The 25,577-nt window shown below is 38.0% G+C and overlaps 2 protein-coding genes and 1 non-coding gene across 3 annotated transcripts; all 3 read right to left on the bottom strand.

Moving 5' to 3' along the window:
• Window positions 1-4,650: 4,650 nt before the first annotated feature.
• On the bottom strand, window positions 4,651-4,754 carry LOC118967385 (U6 spliceosomal RNA). Its single transcript, XR_005054373.2, has one exon. It is a non-coding gene; the product is annotated as a U6 spliceosomal RNA (small nuclear RNA).
• A 518-nt stretch (window positions 4,755-5,272) lies between these two features.
• OR6M1 (olfactory receptor family 6 subfamily M member 1) lies at window positions 5,273-6,220 on the bottom strand. The gene has a single exon (XM_036992611.2). The coding sequence runs from the start codon at window positions 6,218-6,220 to the stop codon at window positions 5,273-5,275; it is 948 nt and encodes a 315-aa protein (XP_036848506.2).
• Window positions 6,221-17,979: 11,759 nt separating this feature from the next.
• On the bottom strand, window positions 17,980-18,951 carry LOC108397633 (olfactory receptor 6M1-like). The gene has a single exon (XM_036992610.2). It carries the CDS (start codon window positions 18,949-18,951, stop codon window positions 17,980-17,982), a length of 972 nt encoding a protein of 323 aa, XP_036848505.2.
• Between the last annotated feature and the right edge of the window lie 6,626 nt (window positions 18,952-25,577).

Below are 25,577 nucleotides of genomic sequence, written 5' to 3'. Positions count from 1 at the left end.
CTGCCCACCACCCGGTGCTCATGATTAACTTGTTTTTCAAGGCCTTACCCAGTTCCAGTTTTTCTTTCTAAGTCACATACTCAGAAAATGGCTTCTAGGCCTTTAAGATGGCTATGCTTATGCTAACCTATTTCTATTCTTACATAGGTACGTTAAAAGAAGCTGGGCCGTTTAGCAGGCTAAGGTAAATTTTACAGTGTCATAATTTAAATTGATACAGTGAAGTCACGGGTTATGCTGAGACACTTTTCTTTATCTACAGAACACTCAGACATTCCAGGCCAAGTTGTTGCTGGCCTTTTGAGTTTTAAATGATCTCATTGAAGATGTCTATATTCCTAGTCTGGTATCTTTACCCTAGAGAATTAGTGTGACTCTGACTTTGCATAATGCTTATCACAGAGTTTCAATAGGGACTTTTTTGCACATTGCTACATTGTTCTGACTGTAATTATCTTGCTCTGCTTTTTCTCCGGAGGCCCTCCCCTTACTCTGGCTGATCCCACAGTCCCTGTCTCAACAGGTGACCTGCCTGAGTTTCCTTAAGTCCATGGTTCTCAAATGTTGGCCCACTTCAGGGTCATCTGGAAAGCTTATTGAAACACAGATTGCTGGGCTTCATCCCCCGCCCCGCGATATCTCAGATGCAGTAGGCCTGGGGTGGTGCTCAGGAATTTTCATGTCTAATATGTTCCCAAATGATGTTAATGTTGCTGGTTTGGGAACCAACTTTTGAGAATCAGAGTACTAAGCAACACAATCATTTAGTTTGTTCCGATTTCAGAGGTTCCCTTTCAAAAAAAAAATATAAAGAGTCTCTAACTTTAAACTTGTCATGAAAGGAATTCATTGGATGAAGTAAAAAATAACCCCTGGGTAAATCATGTGTGGTTTTACTTACATGTAATCAATACATATTGCTTTTATGTAACCATTTCCTTAGTGATATGGGATGTTTAGTCCTCTTGTTGGGGGGCAGCGTTGTGTATATTCCTTGGTTCAACAAGAACTGAAGGGCAGAGACACAGTCATGAAGCAGAGTAAAAGTTTTATTTAAAGTTACTTAAAGAGAGAGAAAAGTGCGGACGACCTCAGGGAAGAGAGGCACCCTGAAAGGTTGAAGCTTTATTTAAAGAGAGCAAGTCACACTTGGAGAAAGGGGGGTGTGAGCGACCTCATAGAAGATGCGCACTGAAAGGTCAAGATAAATTTTTGAGGCTACACTCTTAGAAAGTGCGGGCGATCTCAGAGAGAGAGGCGCATTGAAAAGTTTAGGGTCTGGGGTGTTCTGGGTGGCTGAGGATTTTCAGGAAAGCGACACAGGGCCAGGTGCGGACTGGCCAAATTGTCCCAGAATGTTCATCTTTGATAAGACACTAAGTTTCTTTTTTTTTTTAACTTAACTGAAGAAATGCACTGCTTTGATTCCTTTCCAGGATATCAGCTTCTGTCTGGAAGCATATCAAGACTGTCTGCCCTGCCTCCAGGGTGGGCTGAGCCACTGTCTGTTTGATTAAAATGCTAACTTAGCTTTAAGATAGAATTCCTCCTGAACAAGCTGGGCCTTTCAGCAGGCTCAAGTAAATCTCACAATGGCATGATCTAATTGACACAATAAAGCACAGGCTATGCTGAGATACTTTTCCTTATCTGGGGAGTATTTGAACTTCTAGGCCAAGTTGCTCCTGGCCTTGGAGCTTTTTATTTTTAACTGGTTAACCCTTTGAGTCCCTCCTAGAGGGCTTACTGGCCTTATTTTCGTTCCACCCTGCTCATATCTATTTTCCTGCCTAAACTCTGGCTGGTTGGTTTGGTGGTTCATTCTAGTGCACTGTGCTGACGATGGGGCTCCCCGCCGGGCACTTGCACGGGCACCTGATGCACAAGTTCCCGGATGATCTCTGCTCTCAGTGGCTGACGGCTACCGTGTTTGCCCCCCCTCACTCTTACCACAACCTGGGGGCTTTGTTGTATTTTCATATAATCCTCTTCTTCCAAATATCCACAAGGTTCCCACTGTCCTATCCTTCAAATCTTTATTCCAGCTCACCTTCTCAGAGAAGGCTTTCTGAACCACCTTATTTACAACTGAAACTCCGCCCTCAAACTCCCTTCCCTGGTTAATTTTTCTTCACAACGTTTGTCACTGTGTAGCTTCTCTTCTAATCTCTCTCTATATATTACTTACTGCGTGTCTTCCCCTTCTGTCATCTCAACCCACTGGGGCAGAGATATGTCTGTTCTGTTCTTTCTGGCACTCAAGCAATATTTAGTTAATGGATGAATGAAAGAGTAATTTCCTTTGAGCTATGTACCTTAATGTTAGGCAGGAAAATAGATATGAGCTGGGTGGAGAGGGAATTAAGGCCAATAAAGCCCACTACAAGGGACTGAAAGAGTTCATCAGTTAAAGCTCAAAAAGCCAGGAGTAATTTGGCCAGGAATGTTTGAATATTCCCCAGATAAAGGAGGGGACCTCAGCATAGTCCTTGTCTTTATTGTGTTAAGCATGCAGGCCCAGCCGTAAACAACGTAGTAAAAGGCAGGAAAGATTCCATCTTAAAGATAAGATTGCAAATTAAAATCCAGGAAGTTAAGAAGTAAGATTCTTAATTTACTCTTTGATGGACTGAGCTATTGTCTGTTTGCTCTGCTCCCAGACCAAGACTCCAGTATCTCCGGGAGAAATCAGAGCAGTAAATGTCTTGTGTTAAGTTAATTTTAAATATTCAGAGATCACTTAACAAGTCTGCACCCCCCAGCCCTTGGTCACATTCCTGAAAAATCCTTAAAAGGGGGAACCCCTTACCTTTCAGTATGCACCTGTCTCTGAGGTTGCCCACACTTTCTAAGTGGGTAGACTTTCTCTTTTTCAATAAAACTTAAGCCTTTTGGGGTGTTCCTCTCTCTGAAGTCGCCAGCACTTTGTAAGTGCGTTTTTGACTTTTTTCCCAATCTTTCAAGGGTGCCTCTTCTCTGGGGTAGCCCACACTTCCCTTTCTCTGAGTGTGCTCCTTTTTGTCTTAAATAAACTTCTCACTGCTCAACTTAAACATTTTCTTTCTGCACTTTTCCAGTGGTGTCTTTGTTACTTTGCTTTGTCATTCTGATCCTCTGGATTTCAGCTCAAACCTTCACTCTCCCAGTCCTTTCTCAGACAAGTAGGGAGGGGCTGCTGAGAGCTCAGACCTGGGCTTGCAAATTACTGTCTCCTAGGTGACAGGGAGCTGCAGCTTACTGTCATGCTCTTTAGTAGCCTGCCTGAAAGTCTCCTTTCTTCACCTACAGGAAGTTTGCAGAACATCATCTCACCCCATCCAGTGCTCTGGGGCTCCCCCAAATTCTGGGGTGGTAGGGACTCAGTTCCCATGCCATGCATACTCAAGTGGACACTGAACGCCAGGTGACACTGGCTTAAGGAGTTAGCAGGGGAAGTGCCCCATGCTGAGTAGCAGTTCAACGAACCTCCTTTATTATTCTGTTCTGTCATTCCCTGACACTCGCTTTAATGAATTCCTTCCTCACCTTGTACTCTGACTTCCCTGCATTTCTGAGTGGAACTCCCCCCAGCATTAACACATTGTATTATTCTAGGAGGGATTTAGTTCATTTGCTCTACTCTGCACACATTATCAAATTTATACTTTTCTGTGGTCATTTTCTACCTGAAGTTAGGTGCTAACTTGTTAAGGAGGGCATTGGGCTTTCTATCAGGAGGGACTGTGACAATATCCACCTTGTTACCTGGCATGGTTCTACTTCTGAATTCATCCATTCCTATTTATAAGTGTGTAATACAAACTTCTGCTGACATCTATCCTGATGTCCCCAGTGTCCTCGCCTCTGTCCATCTCAGGTAACCCATCATATTGGTCATGACCTGCTCTCCTGTAGCCTGTACTATTGTATTCCTCCAATCAACATTTTAAAAAGCAAATAAATACATCTCCTGTTAGAAAACACCATTTTTTAACCCATGTTTCCTTCATGTTACGATAGTATTCATATTCTCAGCCATAGTTCTTGAAAGTGGTGTCTGTATTTATATTCTCCAGTTCTTTATATCTATGCACCATTCTGCCCACTCTATTTTGGCTTTTACCCTCCAAACCCTATTAAACTTATTGCCAAAATCATTCATGTACCAAATATATAAGATGCTTTTATGTCTTGATCATGCTATACGAAACATTTCCCCTTTGTCTTTCATCCTATTTCATGCTATCATACTTTCCTGTGTTTTTTCTCTCTTGCCACCCATTCTTAATCTAACTTGTGAGCTGTCTTCATTCATTACCCCCCTGGTGCTCTCAGCCACTTCTGTGGCTTTAAGAACCGTTAATATATTTGATGATTGCTTAGACCACATTTCTAGCCCATTATCTCTTGTCTAACTTTCGTATAATAACCCAACTGACAGTTGGTAATTGGGTATCCCACAGGAGTGTCCGACTCAATGACCTGCCCTTCCTGTGTGTCTTGTGTTCTGTTTCTCATTGAATATATCCACCTTTCACTCAGGTTTTTTTTTTTCTTGAACAATAATTGATGTATAACATCCTATTAGTTTCAGGTGTACATTAGAGTGATTCAATACTTTTATAATCTAAAAATGATCCCCACAATAAGTCTAGTTGCCACCTGTCACCCCAAAATATGGAACGCTTCTTGAACCTGCATGTCACCCTTGTGTCGGGGCCTCACTGATCACTGTGTCATTCCAATCTTATTACATGTGCCGCTGAGGTGAGCACCCACTCGGGTGAGCAGGCAGAGACTTGATATCTCCTGAGTCTTACCTCTTTTTCCTTCACTCCTTATGTCATATTTCCTTGATGTAATAGAAGTGAAAACCGAGTCTCCTGAAATATTCAAGAGTGCCTAACAAGAAGCTAAAATTCTCTAACCTACATGTCTCACCACAACTACTGATTCTTTATTATCTACAATTTCATTTGGAGATGGAGACAGTGGGGCTCAGATACATTGTGACATGTCAAAATCACCTGGAAGATAAACCAGTTTAGCCAAGACTAGGTTTGGAGACCTCTGAATCCCAGTGAGGTACTATTTCATGCTTTTGAAAGTTATGAACATCCAACATAGTTCATGGATTAGTTTTTCTCTGCAGACCTAAGTACAGTTTTCCTTCAGTTTGGTATGCTCCTTGCTCATCCTGTCATTCCTCAGGTGTCTGGAATGTCAGCATGGCGCTATAGTCACACAGACTGAATGTGTGGGAGATAAGAAATGTTGTGTGATGTACTAAACACTATTGCCACGTTTTCCTTAGTATCGAGGATGTGATGCTGTTCACTGTCTCTCTCAACACTTGCTTCACCTTTTCATTCCTCAAACTATAAATAAAAGGGTTCAGAAGAGGAGTCACTACGGTAATGAGGACAGCAGCTACCTTGTCAAAGTCCAGGGAATAGTTCTGATTGGGCCTCACATACACAAAGATGTTACTCCCATAGGCAATGGACACGACAGTGATGTGAGAAGCACAGGTGGAGAAGGCCTTCTGACGTCCTTGGGCTGATGGGATGCGCAGGATGGTAGAAATGATGGAGGTGTAGGACCCAGTAGTGAATGCCAGGGAGCTCAGGATGACAAGGGCAGATAGGAGAAAGTTTATCTTCTCTATGAGGCGAGTATCTATACAGGCCACCTGTAGAAGAGGGGCAATGTCACAGAAAAAATGATTAATCTCTTTTCTACAATAAGGCAGCCTTGTCACTACAATGGTTGGTACCAACACGGACAGGAAGGCCCCCACCCAGCAGCTCAGAACCAGCAGGAGACAGACCCTGCTGCTCATGATGACGGTGTAGCGCAGGGGGTTACAGATGGCCACGTAGCGGTCAAAGGACATTACGGCCAGGAGGATAAACTCCACTGTCCCCAGAAAGAAGTACAAATATGTTTGAGTGATACAGCCAGCAAAGGATATGTCTTTCTTCTCCCCTAGGAGGCAGGCTAGCAGCTTTGGGGTAACAACAGTGGTGTATAAAATATCCAGACAGGACAGATTACTGAGGAAAAAGTACATTGGGGTTTGTAGGCGATAATCAGTCCATATTAGGAAGAGGATGATAATGTTTCCTATTGCTGTTAATGTGTAAGTCAACAAGAGAACTACAAAAAGGAATATTCGAAGCTCCAGGAGAGTTGGAAAGGCAATCAGAGTGAATTCCGTCACTGTACTCCAATTTCCCATGGCCACAGGTGCATGACGGGTGGGGTCTCCCTTAAGAAACAAGAAAAGGAAAATCAGCTTAGGAGGTAGTTTTCTAAATATCTGTCGAGACTGTATTGTGGAGAGTGCCTTAAACTGGGAAATGAGTCATGAGATATAGTCCTTGATCTGAAAGTCATTATTTTGCATCCTTGAGAAAGTCAGACACAACTTCTTCCATAAAATGAAGGATAAAACTGGGTAAGAAAAACTGTTTCCTTTTAGTCATAAAATTCTGTTCATTCTCATTAAAGGTAATTTCTGTTCTGTTCAATGCATCCAGCTTCATTTTCCCAGTGAAAAATGTGCTAAAATGCAGACTCCTTCTTAACTAGAACTCCCTTCTATTCTGTAGATTACGGTCACCAGGGAGGAATTCTTTTTACATATTTTCTAGGCTTTTCTAGAACAAATTTTCTTTCACTTTGGCAGTTGACACCGGTGACCTGCCCTGAGTGAGAGATAAAGGTTGATTTTTTTTCCCAGTATTTCTCTAATTTGGAAAGTTGTTTCCTCACATATATAGCTATTTGGAAACAGACCAGTGTACCTGAAAGGGACAATGACTCACAGTTCCAACTAATCACTTTAGATGACATGTCGAAAGGTAATAATGGGTATCTTCTCTGTAGGTTATGCCCTAACTCCTTTAAGTTTTAGAAGTATGCAATATATACTTCACATATGTAACTGGTTACTTAAGAGGACATTATACAATGTGATGAACTCAGGTATACATTATAGACAGGAAGATAAAATAGGGGTAATTCAGCTTACTTCATTCACTTGATCAGTTGAGACCATAATATTGTACATCAAGATTATCCATTTTGTTCTTTATCCCAGTATCTGAGAAATGGTTCTTTTGCATAGATTTTCCCATTTCGGATGAAAACTACCCATTTTAAAATTCTGATCTTAATGCTTCTTTGTGTCAGTTTCACTGAGCTCCTCCTTAATAAATAAGTGACGGCCACTCCCCGCATTTCCTTTTCCCACCTGCCCTCCTACTTCCTCTCCAAGATTAAAATGTTTGCCTTCCAATTTCCTTTTATATTTGAAGTGTTTCCTATTACAAAAAACACATTTTCTAGCGCAAAGAACTAGAAAATGCAAGAAAGGAAATTATAACCTGTAATCAAATCTGTTAGAGATATAGTGACATTTTGGTGACTGAATCACCAGACTGTTTCAAAGTTAAATTACATTCATATGTATCTGAAATAAATCATACTAAATACTGTCTTGTAACAAACTTTTTCTTCTTTTTCTTTTTCGATAATAATCATGCTTCCATGTCAATTACTAGAAATCTATATATTTTTAAAAAAACATCTGTTTTGAAGTATAACTGATGGATGAAGAACTGCACATATTTAATGTGCACAATTTGATGAGTTTGGACCTATGCAAACAGCCATGACACCATCACAACAATCAAAATAACAGACATCCAACACTTCTCAGAGTTTCCTTTGCACAATCATTGGGACCATGGTATGTTTAGCTAGTTGCTTAGTGTGAGTAATTTAGATGGTCAACATTTCTTTCTTATATGGATAGTGATTCAATGAATATTTTTGCATATAAATTCCTTAGTAGTTGTCTTATTATTCCTTAGAATACTCTTATTTTCCAATCGGATGTTTGTTCTATTTCTGTCATCATATAAAAATCCAAGAATTTACAATTTCATAAAATGAAGGGATAAAAATGGATAAGAAAAACTCTTGTTTCCTTCGAGTCATAAAATTCTATTCATCCTCATTAATTTCTGTTCTGTTCAATGCATCCAGCTTCATATTCCCAGGAAAAAATGTGCTGAAGTGCTGACTCATACTTTAACTAGAACTCCTTTCTATTATTCTGCTGTCTATAGACACTGAAATCTTACATATTTTCTAGCCTTTTCTATAATAAATTTTCTTGCACTTTGGTAGTTGACCTTGGTGACCTGCCCCGAGTGAGAGATGTAAGTTGATCTGTTTTTTCTGGTATTTGGTGATCTCCGGAGTCTCCCAATTTTGAATGTTCTTTTCATTAGATTTTACCATCCTAGAACAACTGATCATGTAAAATCCCTTGTAGATATCTTTTATGGGTTCTTTTTCTGAGGTAATAGGTCTACGTTGTACCTAAGGCTAGATGGCTGATACTTCAATGAGATGAAGCTGCTGTGCCCTTTTCTGTTTTTAAAATCTCTTTTTATGTTCTGGTCTTCAATTTTTTCATCTGAAAAATTAGAATCGTTGGCCACACATTTATAAGATCCATTTAAAATCTGTAATTCCTGTAATTCCCTTTTCAATTCTCTTCTCCACTTCAAAGATTCTAATTTCTTATTTGTTGGTGAACAGGTTTTCCCAAACCATTCTGTTAATACCTAACAAGTAGCTAATCATAACTACATATACCAATATAGTAGCAAATGAAATCTCATGTGGACTGTCTGCTTGAGGCATTCTGTTGTCTGTTTTGTATGTATTTTGTCTTATCATTTCCATGAGGGTATGCAACAGGCAAATGTTATTTCACTTTTTAAGTTTCAAGCATTAATTAGATTAACATTAGAATTTGAAAATTTTCCAGTCCTAGTTTTAACTATTTAACTTGGTTGTATTAGATTAAATTCGTCAGTTGAGTAATAGTTCCTTCATCTGAGAAATAAGATGATTATAACATGCAAAATGAGCTTCTGGGAGATTTAAATTAAATAATATGTGTGACAATTTCATGCTAACAAGACATGGCTGTGTTCGGAAAGGGCTGGGGTAGAGTTAAGAGAGATAACGATTAATTGTTTCTTATCTGAATAAATAGTAAATTATGAAAAGCTTTAATTTATAACTGAGGATTTACATTACATTTCAGTGCACACTTAATCTGACTCTCCCCAGATGGGCATCTGACTGCACTAAGAATATAACAGATCAGAAACTATACACAAGGAAATAACCTTATCAAAAGTGATATATTAATAAATAAAACATATGTGAAAAAGTGTACTTACATTTCACTGATTGTATAGATATTGTAAAATTCTCTCAACACATTTTGCATTTGCAGAAATAGTAAGAGGCTCCAACTTTGATTATTATGCATATGAATTAATTCTAAACATTGCATTTTAATTTTTTTTGCCAATTCTATTCATATTTCTGGCTCATTGAAATAACTCTTAAAGACAATATAAACTTTACTAGGTCACTGAAGCACCTAACTCCAAAATGTGTCCTTCTGATTGACATCCTCACCACACACCCATCCAGCCACTGCTTTGATGACTTCAGTGACTAGGAAATCACTATCTTGCTTTAGCACTGGCTGATTGGAAAGCTCTTATCTTGAATGGAAAATTCTTTCTATGTAACTTCCAAATACATATTCAGGTACTGACCTTACAGACCAAATACTAACCTTTTTCACCATGACAGCCCTTAAACACCTCTGCAGTGTAGACCTCCTCCTTGCCCACAACCTCCCAGTAACTTCAGCATAACATGAAGTCTTGAGCCTACTTTTGCAGAGAGAGTGGTAGACATGTTAAGTGGCTTGAAAAAGTTGCAGGAATGAATCAGTCATAGCAGGATTGGAGTAGATCTTCTCTGACTCCCTTTCAAAAAATTTATCCTAGAAAATAATTGATTCTTAAGTCTCAGGTATTTTTTTCCCATACAGGAAGGCTATATTTTGTCTCTTTAGTTAATGCCCAATCCTTTGAATTATTTAGTAAGCAGGCTGTTTCATATGTAGAATGTCTAAATGTATGTATAAATTTATATGTAAAATATAATTCATTCTCCCTTTACCTGCAGAATCCTTCTTAGGCCATCCTTGCCAAGCGATGGCCCACTGAAGGCAACTCAGTAATCTGTTTGGTTTCTCACTCCACCCTCATGGTTACTAGAATATTGATCTTTCCATTGAAACTTTTACTAAATGTTCATGAATACTCTGAGTCATTAGATTAAAGGTGATTTGAATATTTTTTAAAAAGTTGCCCCATTCCTTTTCTCTATAAAGCAAAGCTTTCTTTTTTTGCATGAATTTTTTCCTAAGAGGATGAACTGGTTTTCTTTATAGGCTTATTTGCCTTAGAGATTTAGATGACAGCAACTCTTGGGGATACAGGTCAAAGGAAGTTGATTAATAATATTGTTATAAAAGAATGTTGGTTCTGAACTACCTAATCACAAGTTTTACAAAGTTTTAGAAGGTGCCAACTAGATCTGTTAGGGGCTCTTTGGGGATTTCCTCAGGTATTTTGCTTTATACATTTAGAGGAAAAATAATACTTAAAAAAAATTGACAGGGAAGCTAAAAACAGGGAACTTAATCCTTCTTAAATTATTGATACAATGGGAAGCAATCCCCAACAATGAATAGTCTAGAGTTTCAGATACCATCTAGTACCTCTGTGTCTATGTCAGCATAGAATTTCTAAAAAGTTTTTAAAAAAGTTCCAGACAGCTATAGTAAATTCTATTATGTTTTCCACCTCTGTCCTGTGTCTATTCAAAAAGGTAAGCCCTTGTACAGAACTCAGTCTGGTTCAGCTGTCTTCCTCCATCCTTCTGACTTATCTCTAGTCACAAGCTTGCCATAGTCTTCCACTATATTCTCTAATATTTATATTTTTAAAATAAAAATTCCTTTAGACATTCATTCTCCCTTTACCTAAAAATGCTGTACCTTTTGGTCTTAACAAAAATATGACTTTCATGTGAGGCTACTGATTGCACCGAGGTCCTTTCCATGTGCCAGAGGGTTGGGGTGCCTGGCTGGAGGAACGGGCTCTTTGCTAGTGTAGCTGGTGGTGGAGGTGCTATTTTGCTCCCAGTTTCCTGTCCAAATCACTATTTCTCTACTTTTTGATGAAACTCCTCCAAGGCTCATATTATAGAACCTTATACATTTTCTTTGTTTCTGCACTTATTGCCTGACTTTTGAGAAAGAAGTAAACAGGCATCATGCAGTGTTCAGAGAAGGCAATGATGGAGGACTTTCTTTAACTGAATTTAATTGAAATTTCATGAAAATCACTGGCGACACAGAAGTTTTGTTTGGTTCATGGTTTTGCACTTCACCCTAAGAATTACTATCATTGTGGGAAAACTTAATATCCCTGTGAACAGCTCCTAACATATCCTAATATTTGAATTTCTTAATCTTACTTCCAATGAGTATGAACTGCATTGCTCTTACATTATCAGCTCCATTATAACTTGAATTTGCCATTACACAGACTCACTCAATCTCTGAAATCCCAAACTCCAAGGTGTCAATCTTGGACCATCATCTTCCAATTCTACAGCTTATTTTTTGTCCCTATACATTGACTCCATGACCTCATCCAGGTCTCCAGCCTATGGATGACCCCATTTTTATTCCATGAGCCCTTCTGCCTGATGTATATGTATCTATATATATATATATATGTATTTGTAAAGATATATACCTATATATATGTATATTTGTAAAAGATACTTATGTATATCTGTTTTGTAAAAGATACATGTTTGTATATATATGTCTATAAAAGAAATATGCATTTTAAAATGCATATATACATTTTTAATATATATTTATGAAAAATATGTGTCTACAAACATATATATTCTACAGAGAGAAAAAGGGGGAGAGAGAGACAGAGAATATACAGGTCCCTGCAGTGGAATGAACACCTCCAAAATGGAAGCTGACATAAAAACAAGAGCCCGGGGGCAATATCTAAAAATATACTTCAAGTAATCCTGGGGAGGTGTAAGGCTAAAATTTTGTGCAGCCTTGAAACATCTTACAGCCTCATAGGGTCCCAAATGCCTAACTGAGTTCCCCGCTTCTGCCAGATACACTCCCGCCAGCAGGAAAGACTCCGTCCTGGCTACTCTCTTAAGAGCCAGACCAGCTGCCTTGTGCCTAGTCCTCAACTTACAGGACTCCAGTCCTTGCCAGCTAAGCAGTTCACTTGACTCCAGAGCAAAGCCCCATGTGGGCCTGCAGATATGTGGCGTGCTCCTCTTTCAGCTGTGAACATGTGTGACTAATGAAGTCCTGTTGATCTTACCTGTCCCATGTCAAGTGTCATGTGGGGTGAAGAGTAGGCACATGAGATTGGCAGGTGCAACACTTCTCTTCAGCCGTGTGTGTGTGTGTGTGTGTGTGTATGTGTTTCTATTTGGGGTACCCAGAAGTGCTGTAAGTTGGGGAGCTGTTTAGGGGATTTCTTGTGAGGAAATGTATAAGAAATAATAAATGGAAACAGTGAATTGGACAGGATGGCATTTCATGATTGCCATTTAAACTTTTTGTTCTCCATGCTCATCACTTTAAATACCCGTCACCAAAACTTAAAACAAATTCCCTATGCTTAACCATTTACAACAGGACAATCTGTTTTAAGGAGCCCCTTAATGGGGATAAAATAGGGGTAGGGGTGGTCTGGGGTTCAGAGCAAACCTTTTCATTTAGACAAGTCGAGGGTGTTACTTTATAATGAACATATGTGATTTTAGAAACATTTTCATGAGCATTCCTAAATTTTCCCTCCCCCAATTCTACAAATAATCTTGTGTCTTATTACACAGAGTTTGTTATAACCTGCTACCTTCTGAATTTATTTACAGAACATTCTCCTAACATTTAGTAAGCACTCAATAAATGTTGATTGAATGGGAAACTCGATGCCACAGAGGAAATAATCTACAATTGGCCAACAGAATAGGTAAGCTCTATTTCCAGCTGTGATTGGGAAATCTCACCTGGACCTCAGGTTTCTTGTCTGTAAAATGATGTTAGCAGGATGCTCTCTGAAGTCCTCCCACCTCACGTCTATGATTTAACGTCTGTGTCTGTGGAAAATACCACAAATGCCCTTACTGCCGTTTTTACAGCAAAGGGAACCAGTATTACATAGGAAGTAAGAGCATGGGTTTTAAAGTCAGAGTTCTTGGTTGGACTCCACTCACTAGCTGAGGGACTCTGCAACAGTTATTTAATCTCTCAACACCTCAGTTAATTCATCTGCAAAGTGGGAATGTTACCTCTGTGAAGTTATCTAAAAGAGAAATAAAATGAAGCGTGGAAGATTTTTGGAGGTTGCCCTGCACATGGCGAGTGCCCCGCATTTGAGTTAGCTGTGACTGAGTGTTAGTGTTTGCAGGAAGTAGCAATGCTTAGGGTTTCCTAAAATATGAGCGCTTGTCCTAAAAAACACATGCCTAGAATGGAGAGGTTGGATTTGTGATTGCAGTTATGACAGGCCTTTATCTATATAGATTGTGGAGAAATACCTTTCTGTCTGGAATTAAGCTGCTTAGCCCGGGGTTTCTAGACCTCTCCTACATATTAAAGGGGTCTGTGAACTTACACTTGCATGAAACAATTTAAATTTCTGAATATATGTGCATTTTTTCTGGGCATAAGATTTTCCCAGTAGGACTTACTTGATTGTATTTCAGATGCTGCTTTTATTTGAATTATCTTGCTGGTATCTTATTTCTAACTCTGAAATGGCAGGAACCCAAACACGATATTGTCAGTGACTGAACTTATCAATCATATCACAGCGCCTCCTCCAGGCTAGTCCTGTGGCCTCAGGCAAGCCGAAGATCAGTGCGTGTGGGATAGTTTACCAAGGGAAGAAAGTGGAGAGCAAAGAAGAAAGGGGATCCCGAACACAGGGTCTAAAGAAGTAATTACACATCTTTGCCTTGATATGTCAAGACGAGTCAGGAAATATGACCTGGGAGGAATTTCGCAAGTTGAGTCATGATATTTTATCTTTCAGTGTGCTGCCAGCCTTAAATATTTTTAGTCACATTAAGCTTTCCAGGAAATAATTCTAAAAATAATTTATTTTCTTCTATTTATTTATTCTCCTCTGCTCTTTTTGGCTTTACAACTCATGACTGTTCCCCACTGTACCTGATATGTTTTAAATTTTATTCTATTATTGTTGTAACTTTATTTTCTACTTTTTTTCTACATGGTTTTTTAAAAATCTTTTAATTATTCATTTTCCCTCTCACTGAGAAATCTTGGCAGTGGTCTGCTTATCTTAGAAAACTTCCCTGAGAACTGAATTTTGGTTTGTGTTTAATTTTTTTAAATTTATATGTAGTTAATTTCATTTATATCTGAAATTATCTTTATTACTTCCTGTTATCTTTATGAATAATCAACATCAAAGTAAAAGAATGTATTTAGGTGATTTTTCAGAGTTTATGAAGTCTTTTTGTATTTTCAGTTTCAAGACTGTCCCAACATGCAGCCCTAGCTGGATACCAAAATCCTATTTAAATTATCTGATTTTCAGGATTATCTTTTCTGTATTAATGACACCAGAGCAGGCTTTTGAAGACAGGAGAATTCATTTAAAAATTAAAACACCACAAAACACAACTATATTCATTTTTGAAGTATATTCATTTTTATCTCTTAGTGATTCAAATAAAAAAGAAATATAGGTAATTAAAATATGTATTTCCTAGTAATTTGTTGTTTTTCACAAGTCCTTCCTAATCTGGGGCTTCTAAATTCTTCTGGTTGCAAGTGATCAAAGACACTGTTTAGGATTCAGTATTGATTTAAAAAACCATCTGTGTCCTGTTCTTTGTTTTTCTGTTCTGGGATCATTAATACTAGACATGCAACTTCATTAAACACAATAACAGCACATAAAGATGTCTATTTTCTAATTCCCAGAATCCATGAATGTGTTACTTTGCATGAGTAATTCAACGTATGAATCTTGAACTGGTGATCTCTTGGATTTTGGGGTGAGCCAACCCGACCAAATGAGTCCTTAAAAGGGAAGAATTTTGTCTGGCTGAATTAGAAAGGACTTGCAAGGAGGAGGAGAAATTTGAAACATGAGACAGACTTGCCCCACTGTTATGGGCTTTGAAGGTGGAGGAAGGGGGACCATGATCTATCGTCTGCAGCCCCTTCTAGAAACTGGGATTGACCCTTGCTTGATAGCCTACAAGAGAACAGGACCTTTGAGAAATATTCTGTCAACAACCCAAATGAGTAGGATATGGATTTTCCCCTCCTAGAACTTCTAGGAAGTAATGAAGCTACTGATCTTGGCCTGGTAAGACCTATATTGGATTTATGAACTGTAGCTACAAGACAAAAAATTTGCATTGTTTTAAAGTTGCTAAATTTGTTGTGGCAGCAATTGGAAACTAATACAGTACTTTCAAATTCCTATTGTAATTGGTCTCTAGTGTCTGATTATGAGTACAGAGCAGAAAATTATATGACAGCTTCATTCCTGGTGATATTTTTCTACCTTATTTTGATCTCTAAACATTTGTCTACTGCAGTTACTTATAGGCTATAACCCTTTATAATATTCTGAATTCATTCTTAAGGTAGCACTTTCTTGAACTGTTCTCTCATGACATAATCCATGTCAGTTCTTAAATCTTCATCTTTATTCATGTGTCATGTAGCTGGAAGGTCAATGACCACATTGGTAGTAGCCCTTTTTGACCTTAGAGAGGCCTGTTGTCTTCTTGTTCCTATGGTCTCTTTTTAGACTGTTTGTCCCCACAGCTCCTGCTCACTGGTTGCATAGATAAAAGGCCATTTAACTCCTTGCTAGCCTCTTTCTCTTAACTAATAAGTGAATCAGGAGAAGGCGTCTCACTCCAAATAGACCAATCAGATTCTCCTTCCAGGCATTTGGATTTGAACTGAGATGTATTGAATATATGTATTTAAAATTAAATACATATCCATATAAATTTTAAATACATATCCATATAAATTCCATGCATATCAACACATTTAAATGTATCATATATATATAATATATGTATATATATATACTTGCATAATAAGTACATATTGAGTAAGTATATACATGCATTTGAGAATGATTGAAGTAGCCATTCTCTTCTGAGTGCACAGAGATGGGGAGGGAAATAGCCTTCAGAGAAACATGAATCAGATATATATTAGTTTGTTGTGGCTGCTGTAAGAAATTACCACATCCTTGTTGGCTAACAATAATGCTGAAGTATTCTACAGTTTTGGAAACTAGAAATCCGAGATCAGTTTCATTGGGCTTATGCTTGGGTGTCTGCCAGGCCACCCCAGGGGGTCTAGGGAGGAAAGAATCTATTTCCTTGCCTTTTCCAGCTAGTAGAGGTTCATTCCTTGGCTTTTCTTTCCTCTGTCTTCAAAGCCAGCAGCAGAGCGTGTTCCCACCTCTCTCTGCTTCCATCGTCACATCACTTCTGTGCGGCGAACCCCCCTCTACCTTTCAAGCAGTGACACGTGCCATCATGATTAGGGCTCACCTGGATAGTCCGGGCTAGTCCAGGGTGACCTCCCTCTCTCAAGCTCTTCAGTCACATCTGCAAAGTCCCTTGACCATACTCACTTTAAATGTTATTTACAAGTTTCAGGGGTTAGAATCTGGATATCGTTGGGGGCCACTCTTCAGCCTCTCACAGAACATACGGGGAAAAACAGTAATACGGAGACTGTGTGACCCCAGAGAGTGCTAGAGAGACATCAGAGATTCCGAGGGAGGAGAGGACTTACCTTGGTTCCTTAAGGATTTCTAGCTTCCGTTTCTAGTCCCTTAGCAGGTCTTATGATTTCTTCTTTTCTTGGGTTCCATGTGCTACTCTTTATTATTATTATTATTATTATACATAGATGTTTTACTTAAGATCGCTTGATTAGTTTTCTGTTTTTATTTCCCCGAACCAAATGCATCCTACAATACTGCATATGATGATGGTCACAATGGCCAATTGCCACAGATCAATCTAGACTCATGGTCACTTATGGCCTCTTATAAATTGGTTTTCCTTTAAACCAATTGCCTCTCACAGGCTAGCCTGACGGCATCCTGTTCTGCCCTGCTCAGCAGGTGCGCCAGACTGTTAGGGCAGACAGAGTATTCTCTGGTTTCAGAAAAAGTGGACACTCCCAGTTAACCCCTTTTTCTCCTCTTAAGAGTTTCTTTCCATCCCATACTTCAGATATAGTAACGTGCTGAAGGAGACTGGAGATCACATACTCTAAATTCTGACATTTACCAGTGGTGTAATTTGAGGCAAAATGCTTAACCTCTGTGAATGTTGGTTTGCATGTCTGTGAAATGGAGATAATAATACCAGCCTTTATGGTTGTTAAGAAGTTAAATGAGATATAAAACCCGACTGCGGTACTCTTCTTGCTTGTTTTTTTTGTTATTGTTATTATCATTATTATCTGCCCCATTTAACTGTCAGAGATGAAGCCGACCATCTTCAAACATCTGAAAAGACCCAGTAAGAAGGGTTCACTTTTAATTATACGTGTTACATTTTTAGAATATTCTGGTTAAGTCTATAATTACAAAAAGAAAAAGGAAAAGCACAAACTATATTCCTTATTTCACAGATGAGAAAAATAAGGTTCAGATAAGCAAAGTGTCACCTAATAAAAAAGTGATAAAACCAGACTTAAAATTCATGCTTTCTGACATAAGTACTTTTCATTAACCCACAGTATCTGTGTGTGAGATGGTCCAGTCAGAGTTCAGAACATGTTATTTCTCTAAGGTGGAATTTCCTCCTTAACTGGACCTTAACTACAATACCTTGTATCTCATGTGGCACCAGGCCCTTTTCAAAACTTACTATGTCTCATTGATTTTATACTCTTCAAGCATGCTTTTTTTGGGCTCATGTTGAGTCTGAGAGTTGAAATTAGCCATTCTTAGCAAACAAACATTAAGTTTTCTGGTGCAATAAGGTCTCAAGTTTTCCTGTGCAAAAGAAGATGATTTTGTTGACTGCTTCTCTCAAAACGTCCTTAACCTTTTCATTCCTCAGACTGTAAATGAAGGGGTTCAAAAGAGGGGTCACCATTGTGGTGAGGACAGCTGTCACTTTGTCAAAATCCAGTGACTGGCTCTGGCTGGGCCTCACGTACATGAAGATGTTGCTCCCGTAGGCAATGGAGACAACGGTGATGTGAGAAGCACAGGTGGAGAAGGCCTTCCGACGTCCCTGGGCTGAGGGGATGCGCAGGATGGTGGAGATGATGTAGGTGTAAGACACAGTGGTGAGAACCAGAGAGGTCAGGAGGACAAGGGAGGATAAGAGGAAGTTTACCATCTCTATGAAATGAGTGTCGATGCAGGCCACCTGGAGCAGGGGGGCGATGTCACAGAAGAAGTGACTAATTTCCTTGGAACAGAAAGGCAGTCTGGCCACCACAATTGTTGGGCAGAGTACTGAGAGGAAGGCCCCCACCCAGCATCCCAGAACCAGCAGGAGACAGACCCTGCTGCTCATGATGACGGTGTAGCGCAGGGGGTTACAGATGGCCACGTAGCGGTCATAGGACATGACTGCCAAGAGGATGAACTCCACTGTCCCCAGGAAAAAGAAGAAGTATGTTTGGGTCACACAACCAGCAAAAGATATGGTCTTCTGGTCCTCTAGGAGACAAGTCAACAGCTTTGGGGTGACTGAGGTTGTGTATAAAATGTCCAAACATGACAAGTTACTGAGGAAGAAGTACATGGGGGTTTGGAGGCGGTTATCAGCCCATATGAGGGAAATGATGACCGTATTTCCTGTTAGCGTGAGCGTGTACGTGAGCAGGAGGACCACGAAGAGGGAGACCTGAAGCCTGTGGAGAGCAGGGAAGGCGGTCAGGGTAAATTCAGTCACTGCGGTGCCGTTGTGCGTTTCCATGGCAGGCGATGCCTGGTGGGCAGCACGTCTCTTAAAAGTAATAAAATAAAGAGATGAAAAGCAACTTTAACAAATCTGAACTCTCAATATCAGCGATAAGATAAAGTAGCAAAAGCATTGCAAGTTATTTGTTTTCATCTACCTTTGATCCTAAAACATGTAGGATTTGGGTAAAAAACAAGACTTCTAACCTCAGTATTATTGTATTTAGAATTTTTTGCTAGAGCAGAAAACAATCTGGCTTTTGTTAGATGATCTCTACTCTGAAGAGCCCACTGTGTGTAGAAGGAAAGGTTCTGGACCATGACAAAGGCTTTTTCTTTCGGGGTATTTTTCTTCATCACCATTTCTGTGCATCCTTTAAAAACTGCATAAAGTTGCACATTTACATATTTCTAGTTTCTAGATTTGGTCAGAAAAATGTGGAATAATAGAAAAAGTATAGCAGTTTGTGGAATCAATGAACCTGTCTTGTATTTCTTGTTTGGCCATTGTAGTTTTTTGATTTTTAATAAGATTGTTAAGCACTCTGAGTCTTATGTTCTTCATCGCTGAAAGGAGTGGAGCTATCAAGCCTGATGCAAGGTCCTAAGATAGAGCCTAGCTCAGTGATGTCTGTGTACTTGATGTTCAACAAGGGTTTGTTAACCACATAGGGCCTGGGGAGGGTGAGCAGAAAAGGACCAAAATGTGGCATCGGGTGAGGATTAGTGGTGGTAATTTGTGATGTTTGCTGCTACCAGTAAAATATGGAAAAGTTTAACTGTAACTGCAGTACATTAAACATGCTCATTTACATATTTATGGTAAAGCTGTAAGACTTGACATTTGCCATCTAAATCTTTGGGAGAGTAGTTACTCTTTAATTTATAAAATGTGAACAGATTTAGCAAGACTCCAAGTGCTTAATATATAAATATGGATAATTACATAATAAAGTATACTTACCTCATCTCATACTGATTGTAGAACAGGTGGTATTTTCTTCATTCAAATAAGTTAAGAATCTCCAATTTTGGGTATTTTATTTTTTCCATTGCATTCTATTTGTTCTTTAAATTCTATTACTGCTTCAATTTTGATTTCTGTATAAATCTCTTTTAATCTTAACTGAGATTCCTCCTCATACGATACTTAATCCCCTTGAAAGCCATGCCAAATGGTCATTCAATTTTTGCTTATATACTCCATCCTTCTTCTTTTCAATGAGAAACTGTGTTTTTAGAAACTCTGATTACCTTTTCTTATTCCTACAGAAAAAGTTTAAGTACACTAAGAATAAGTCCAGTTATTACACTATCATTTAATATTTTACCTTATAATCCAGTGTATCTCAGTCAAAATATTCTTCTGGATTTCAAGTAATATGTATTCTGAATCACATTTTTGCCAAGGGGGCCCAATGGTTAGGTTTGGTGATGAATCAAGAAGTCATACACAATTGAATGAAGAGCCGGTCCTCTGACTTCTGTTTTAGATTCTGTCAATAATGACTGAAAGTTCCCCAAATCCTAGACTTTTTTTCAATTGTAGATATGTAATTTTATGTCCAGGGAATTTCTGTTTCTTCTGTGGGTCTATCCTCTATGGTTTAATTATTCAAGACCATAGAGTGTCATATTAGAAGGGAATTCAAAGGGCATATGAGAAAGCCTGGCCCTATAATATTGTGCAATTCTCTAGCACGTTGCTTTCCAATGATGTGAAACTTACTATGTCTTGAGGCCCATCATTCTACTTTAAGCCCTGATAGCTGCAGTTCATATTTGCAGTCACTGAAATTTGTCTCTAATCTTTCATCCTTTGGTTAAATCCCTTCTGTTCATTCATCAGGCATATTGTGACTCGATTTCAGATCTATTCACCTTGTTTACTTTTACCAGAAAATACTATTACCTTGCCTATATTAAAGGGACACAATTGGATGAAGTACGATGCTTTATTTTTTGTTCACCTTTAGAGATTTGGTTTAGGATGGCACTTGAGATCATGGCATAAGACAAAGGTAATTATTATTATGGCAGCCACAGAATGGTAGAATTGAAGTAACTAATCAGAATTACAAAGTTACAAAGAGAGTCCCCTGGGGAACTCTCATGGGTGCTTATTCTATTTATTTAAAGACAAACTTAGACAACTGCTTTAAAGCCTCAGGGAACCAGAAACTTGGAAAACTTGAAAAATGCATTTTCTGAAATGTCTGTCATGTGTTGAAATAAGCTTTAGCTGCTTTTCAAACATTAGTTCCATAGGTATATATGACAATGTTCATATTCTAAAACCCATTTTATTGAGATATGGCTTACACATAATAGAAAATTCTGTTTAATTTGTTTAGCTTTGACGAATATGTATGCTCAAGTAGCCACCACCACTGCAACAACAGCTTAAATTTTTCCATTACCTTAAAATGTTTCCATGTGCCCTTTTGCAGTAAATGCTCTCATCTCTATACGTCAGACCCTGACAACTAGTCATGTTTTTCTGCCAGAGTTATTTTGAATTTTTAGAATTTATGTAAATGCAATCTCATGTCATGTAGTCTTTTTTGTTTTCTTTCACTTAATCTGGTGTTCTGAGACAAATCCAAGTGTTTCAAGTATGAATAGTTTCTTTTGCATTACTGAGGTTTATCTATTATAGAGATTGTATAGAGATTTGTCACTATTCACCAGATGACAGACTCTTAAATTTTTTCAGTTTTTGTTGTTATCAATAAAGCTTCTATGAACATTTGAGTACATCATGTTTTTAAGTGAATATTTATTTTCATTTTCTTGGATTCACTGCTAGTAGTAAAAGTATTATATTTTATTTCAGTATGTTTGTCTGTACAAGAAACTGTGAAGATGTCCTCCAAAGTCATTTATGAATTTCCTTTGTACTCGTAATCCATGACAGCCCAATAGCTCCACATCCATGTCAACAGTTGGTAGTGTTGGCTTTTAAATTTTAGCATTCTAGTACATGCATAGTGAAATCATCTAACTTATTTTTATTTTTTATTTTTACTCAGGTATAATCGATAAATTAAACTGTACATATTTAGGTTGTATAGTGTGATGATTTGACATACATTTTGTGAAATGATTATCACAATCAAGTTAATGACACATTTTTCACCTAAAATAGTTAACCTTTTTTTTTTCTTTTTTCAGTGAGAATGCTTAAGGTCTAGTCTCTTAGCAAATTCAAACATACAGAACAATATTATTAACTATGGTCACCATGCTCTTCATTGGATCCCCAGAGCTTATTCACCTTATAACTGAAAGCTTGTACCCTTTGACCAGCATCTTCCCCTTCCCCCCATGCCCCAGTCCCTGAGAATCACTCTTCTACTCTCTGTTTCTATTGTTTGACTTTTTTTGGATTCCATATGCATATGCAGTACTTTTCTTCCTCTTTCTATGCAATTTCATTTAGCACAACATCCTTTAGGTTCAACCATGTTGTTGTAAATGGCAGCATTTTCTTCTTTTTTAAGGCTGAATAATTTTCTATTGCATATATGCTTTAAGTTCCTTATCTATTCACCTATCAGTGGGCCCCATAGGTTATTTTCCTCTCTTAGTTATTGTGAATAATGATCCAATGAACGTGGAAGAGCAATAGTTATTTGAGTTATTGATTTTATTTCCTTAGGATATATACCCAGAAGTGGAAATGCAGGATATTTTGTTATTTCTATTTTTATGTTTTTTAGGAAACTCCATACTGTTTTTCAACCAGTTTACATTCCCCTCAGTGAGCTTGGGTTCCCTTTTCTCCATGTCATTGACAGCACTTACTATCTGTTGTGTTGTCGGGGTATTTTATTTATTTATTCTATGAAAGTCATCCTTGTGGTGTGTGGTAAAATCTCATTGTGGTTTCAATTTTTATTTCTCTAATGATTAGTGATATTTTCCTATTTTTGCTGGCCATTTGTATGCTTTTGGAGAAATGTCTATTCAGTTGGCCCATTTTTTCAATTGCATTATATGTATATTTTTTTCTTTTTCTTTTTTTTTTTGCTATTGAGCTGTATCCTTATATATTTTGGATATTAACCCCCATCAGACATATGCTTTGCAAATATTTTCTCACACTCCATTGGTGCCTTTTCACTCTGTTGGTTGTTTCCTTTGCTGTGCAGAATATTTTTAGTTTGATATAGTATCACTTTTTTTTTTTTTGAGAGGGCATCTCTCATATTTATTGATCAAATGGTTGTTAACAACAATAAAATTCAGTATAGGGGGGTCAACGCTCAATGCACAATCATTAATCCATCTCAAGCCTAATTCTCGTCAGTCTCCAATCTTCTGAAGCATAACGAACAAGTTCTTACATGGTGAGCGAATTCTTACATAGTGAATAAGTTCTCACATGGTGAACAGTACAAGGGCAGTCATCACAGAAACTTTCGGTTTTGATCACGCATTATGAACTATAAACAATCAGGTCAAATATGAATATTCGTTTGATTTTTATACTTGATTTATATGTGGATCCCACATTTCTCCCTTTATTATTATTATTATTTTTATTTTTAATAAAATGCTGAAGTGGTAGGTAGATGCAAGATAAAGGTAGAAAACATAGTTTAGTGCTGTAAGAGGGCAAATGTAGATGATCAGGTCTGTGCCTATGGACTGAGTATTAATCCAAGCTAGACAAGGGCAGCAAAACATCCACGGATGCAGAAGATTTCTCTCAAAATGGGGGGGGGGTGAGGTTCTGAGCCTCACCTCTGTTGATCCCCAATTTCTCACCTGATGGCCCCCCTGCGACTGTGCCTGTCTTAGGTTGTTCCTCCGTTGAGGAATCTTACCCGTCTCTGGCTAACCAGTCATCTTCCGGGGCCATACAGGGAAATGTAAAGTTGGTAAGTGAAAGAGAAGCCATATTGTTTGAAAAGGTTAGCTTTTTACTTCTTTGCAGATTTATGCCCTGTGGCTTCTATGCCCAGCACTTGTCTCGAGGTATCTTTACCACCTGGAGGAATTATGATACTCGGTAAATTCGATATGAGGCACGAATTCTACTTAAGGGTTGTAATTAGGAAGGAAGAAGAAAAGCTATAGAGGTAGCAGATGGAAGAAAACATGGGAGGATTAGTATCACTTGTTTACTTGTTTTTATTGCCTATGCTTTTGGTGGCATATCCAAATAACATTGCCAAAACCAACGTCAAGGAGCTTATTCCCTCTCTTTCTTTCTTTTGTTTCATGGCTTCAGGTCTTAGAGTTAAGTCTTCAATCCATTTTGGGTTAATTTTTGTGAATGGTATCAGATGGGGTTCAGTTTCATTCTTTTGCATGGGCATATCCAGTTTTCCCATAATCATTTATTGACGGGATCATCCTTTTTCAGTTGTGTGTTCTTGGCTTTCAGGATTAGTTGACTATATATGGGTAGGTTTATATGTGGGCTTTGAATTCTGTTTCCCTAAGTGTCTGTTTTTATGCTGGTCTAATATTCTTTATATTACTGTAACTTTGTAAGATAGCTTAAACTCAGAATGTGTGACAACTCCAGCTTTGTGTTTCATTCTTAAGATTGCTTTGTCTGTTCAGGGTCTTTCATGTTTCCATATGAATTTAGAATTTTTTTTTATTTTTGTGAAAATGCAAGGAATTTTTTTAAGGATGGCATTGAATCTGTAGATCACTTTGGTTAGAATGGACATGTTAACAATATTAATTCTTCTAACCCATGTTCATGAAATATCTCTTATTTGTGTCTTCCTCAATATTTATAATCAATGTCCTATAGTTTTTAGCATACAGGTCTTTCACCTTCTTGGTTAAATTTATTCCTAATACTTTAGTTTTTGGGTATTATTTAAATGGGATTTTCATAATTGAGATTTCTGGTAGGTCCCTGGTAATGTATAGAAATACAGCTGATTTTTTTATCCTACAACATTACTGAATAAGCTTATTAGTTCTAAAAGGTTTTTGTGGCATCTTTAAGGTTTTCAGAATTTTTTATCTATAAGAGCATGTCATCTGCAAACGAAGATAATTTTACTTTGTCCCTTCTGATTTTGATGCCTTTTATTTCATTTTCTTGCCTATCTGTTCTTCCTGGGACTTCCAGTGTTGTGTTGAATAGAAGTGGCAAGAGACGGCACCCTTGTCTTGTTCCTGATCATAGAGAAAATTTTTCAGCTTTTCACCATTGGACATGTTGGCTGTGTGTTCATCATGTATGGCCTTTATTATACTGAGCTATATTCCTTCTGTACCTAATTTGTTGAGAGTTTTTTTTTTTCTTTGAGAGGGCATCTCTCATATTTATTGATCAAATGGTTGTTAACAACAATAAAATTCTGTATAGGGGAGTCAATGCTCAATGCACAATCATTAATTCACCCCAAGCCTAATTCTCATCAGTCTCCAATCTTCTGAAGCATAACGAATAAGTTCTTACATGGTGAACAAATTCTTACATACTGAATTAGTTCTTACATGGTGAACAGTATAAGGGCAGTTGTTGAGAGTTTTTATCATGAAAAGGTATTGAATTTTTTCAGTTCCTTTTGTGCATCAACTGATGTAATCTTACGATTTTTATTCTTCAACAGGTAATACGGTGTATCACAGTGATTGACTTGGGTATATTGAACCACCCTTGCA

This window comes from Manis javanica, chromosome 6, assembly GCF_040802235.1.
Source record: "Manis javanica isolate MJ-LG chromosome 6, MJ_LKY, whole genome shotgun sequence".
NCBI classification, from domain to species: domain Eukaryota; kingdom Metazoa; phylum Chordata; class Mammalia; order Pholidota; family Manidae; genus Manis; species Manis javanica.
Note: the sequence above shows the minus strand (reverse complement) of the source record. Positions and strands in the feature narration are given on the sequence as shown.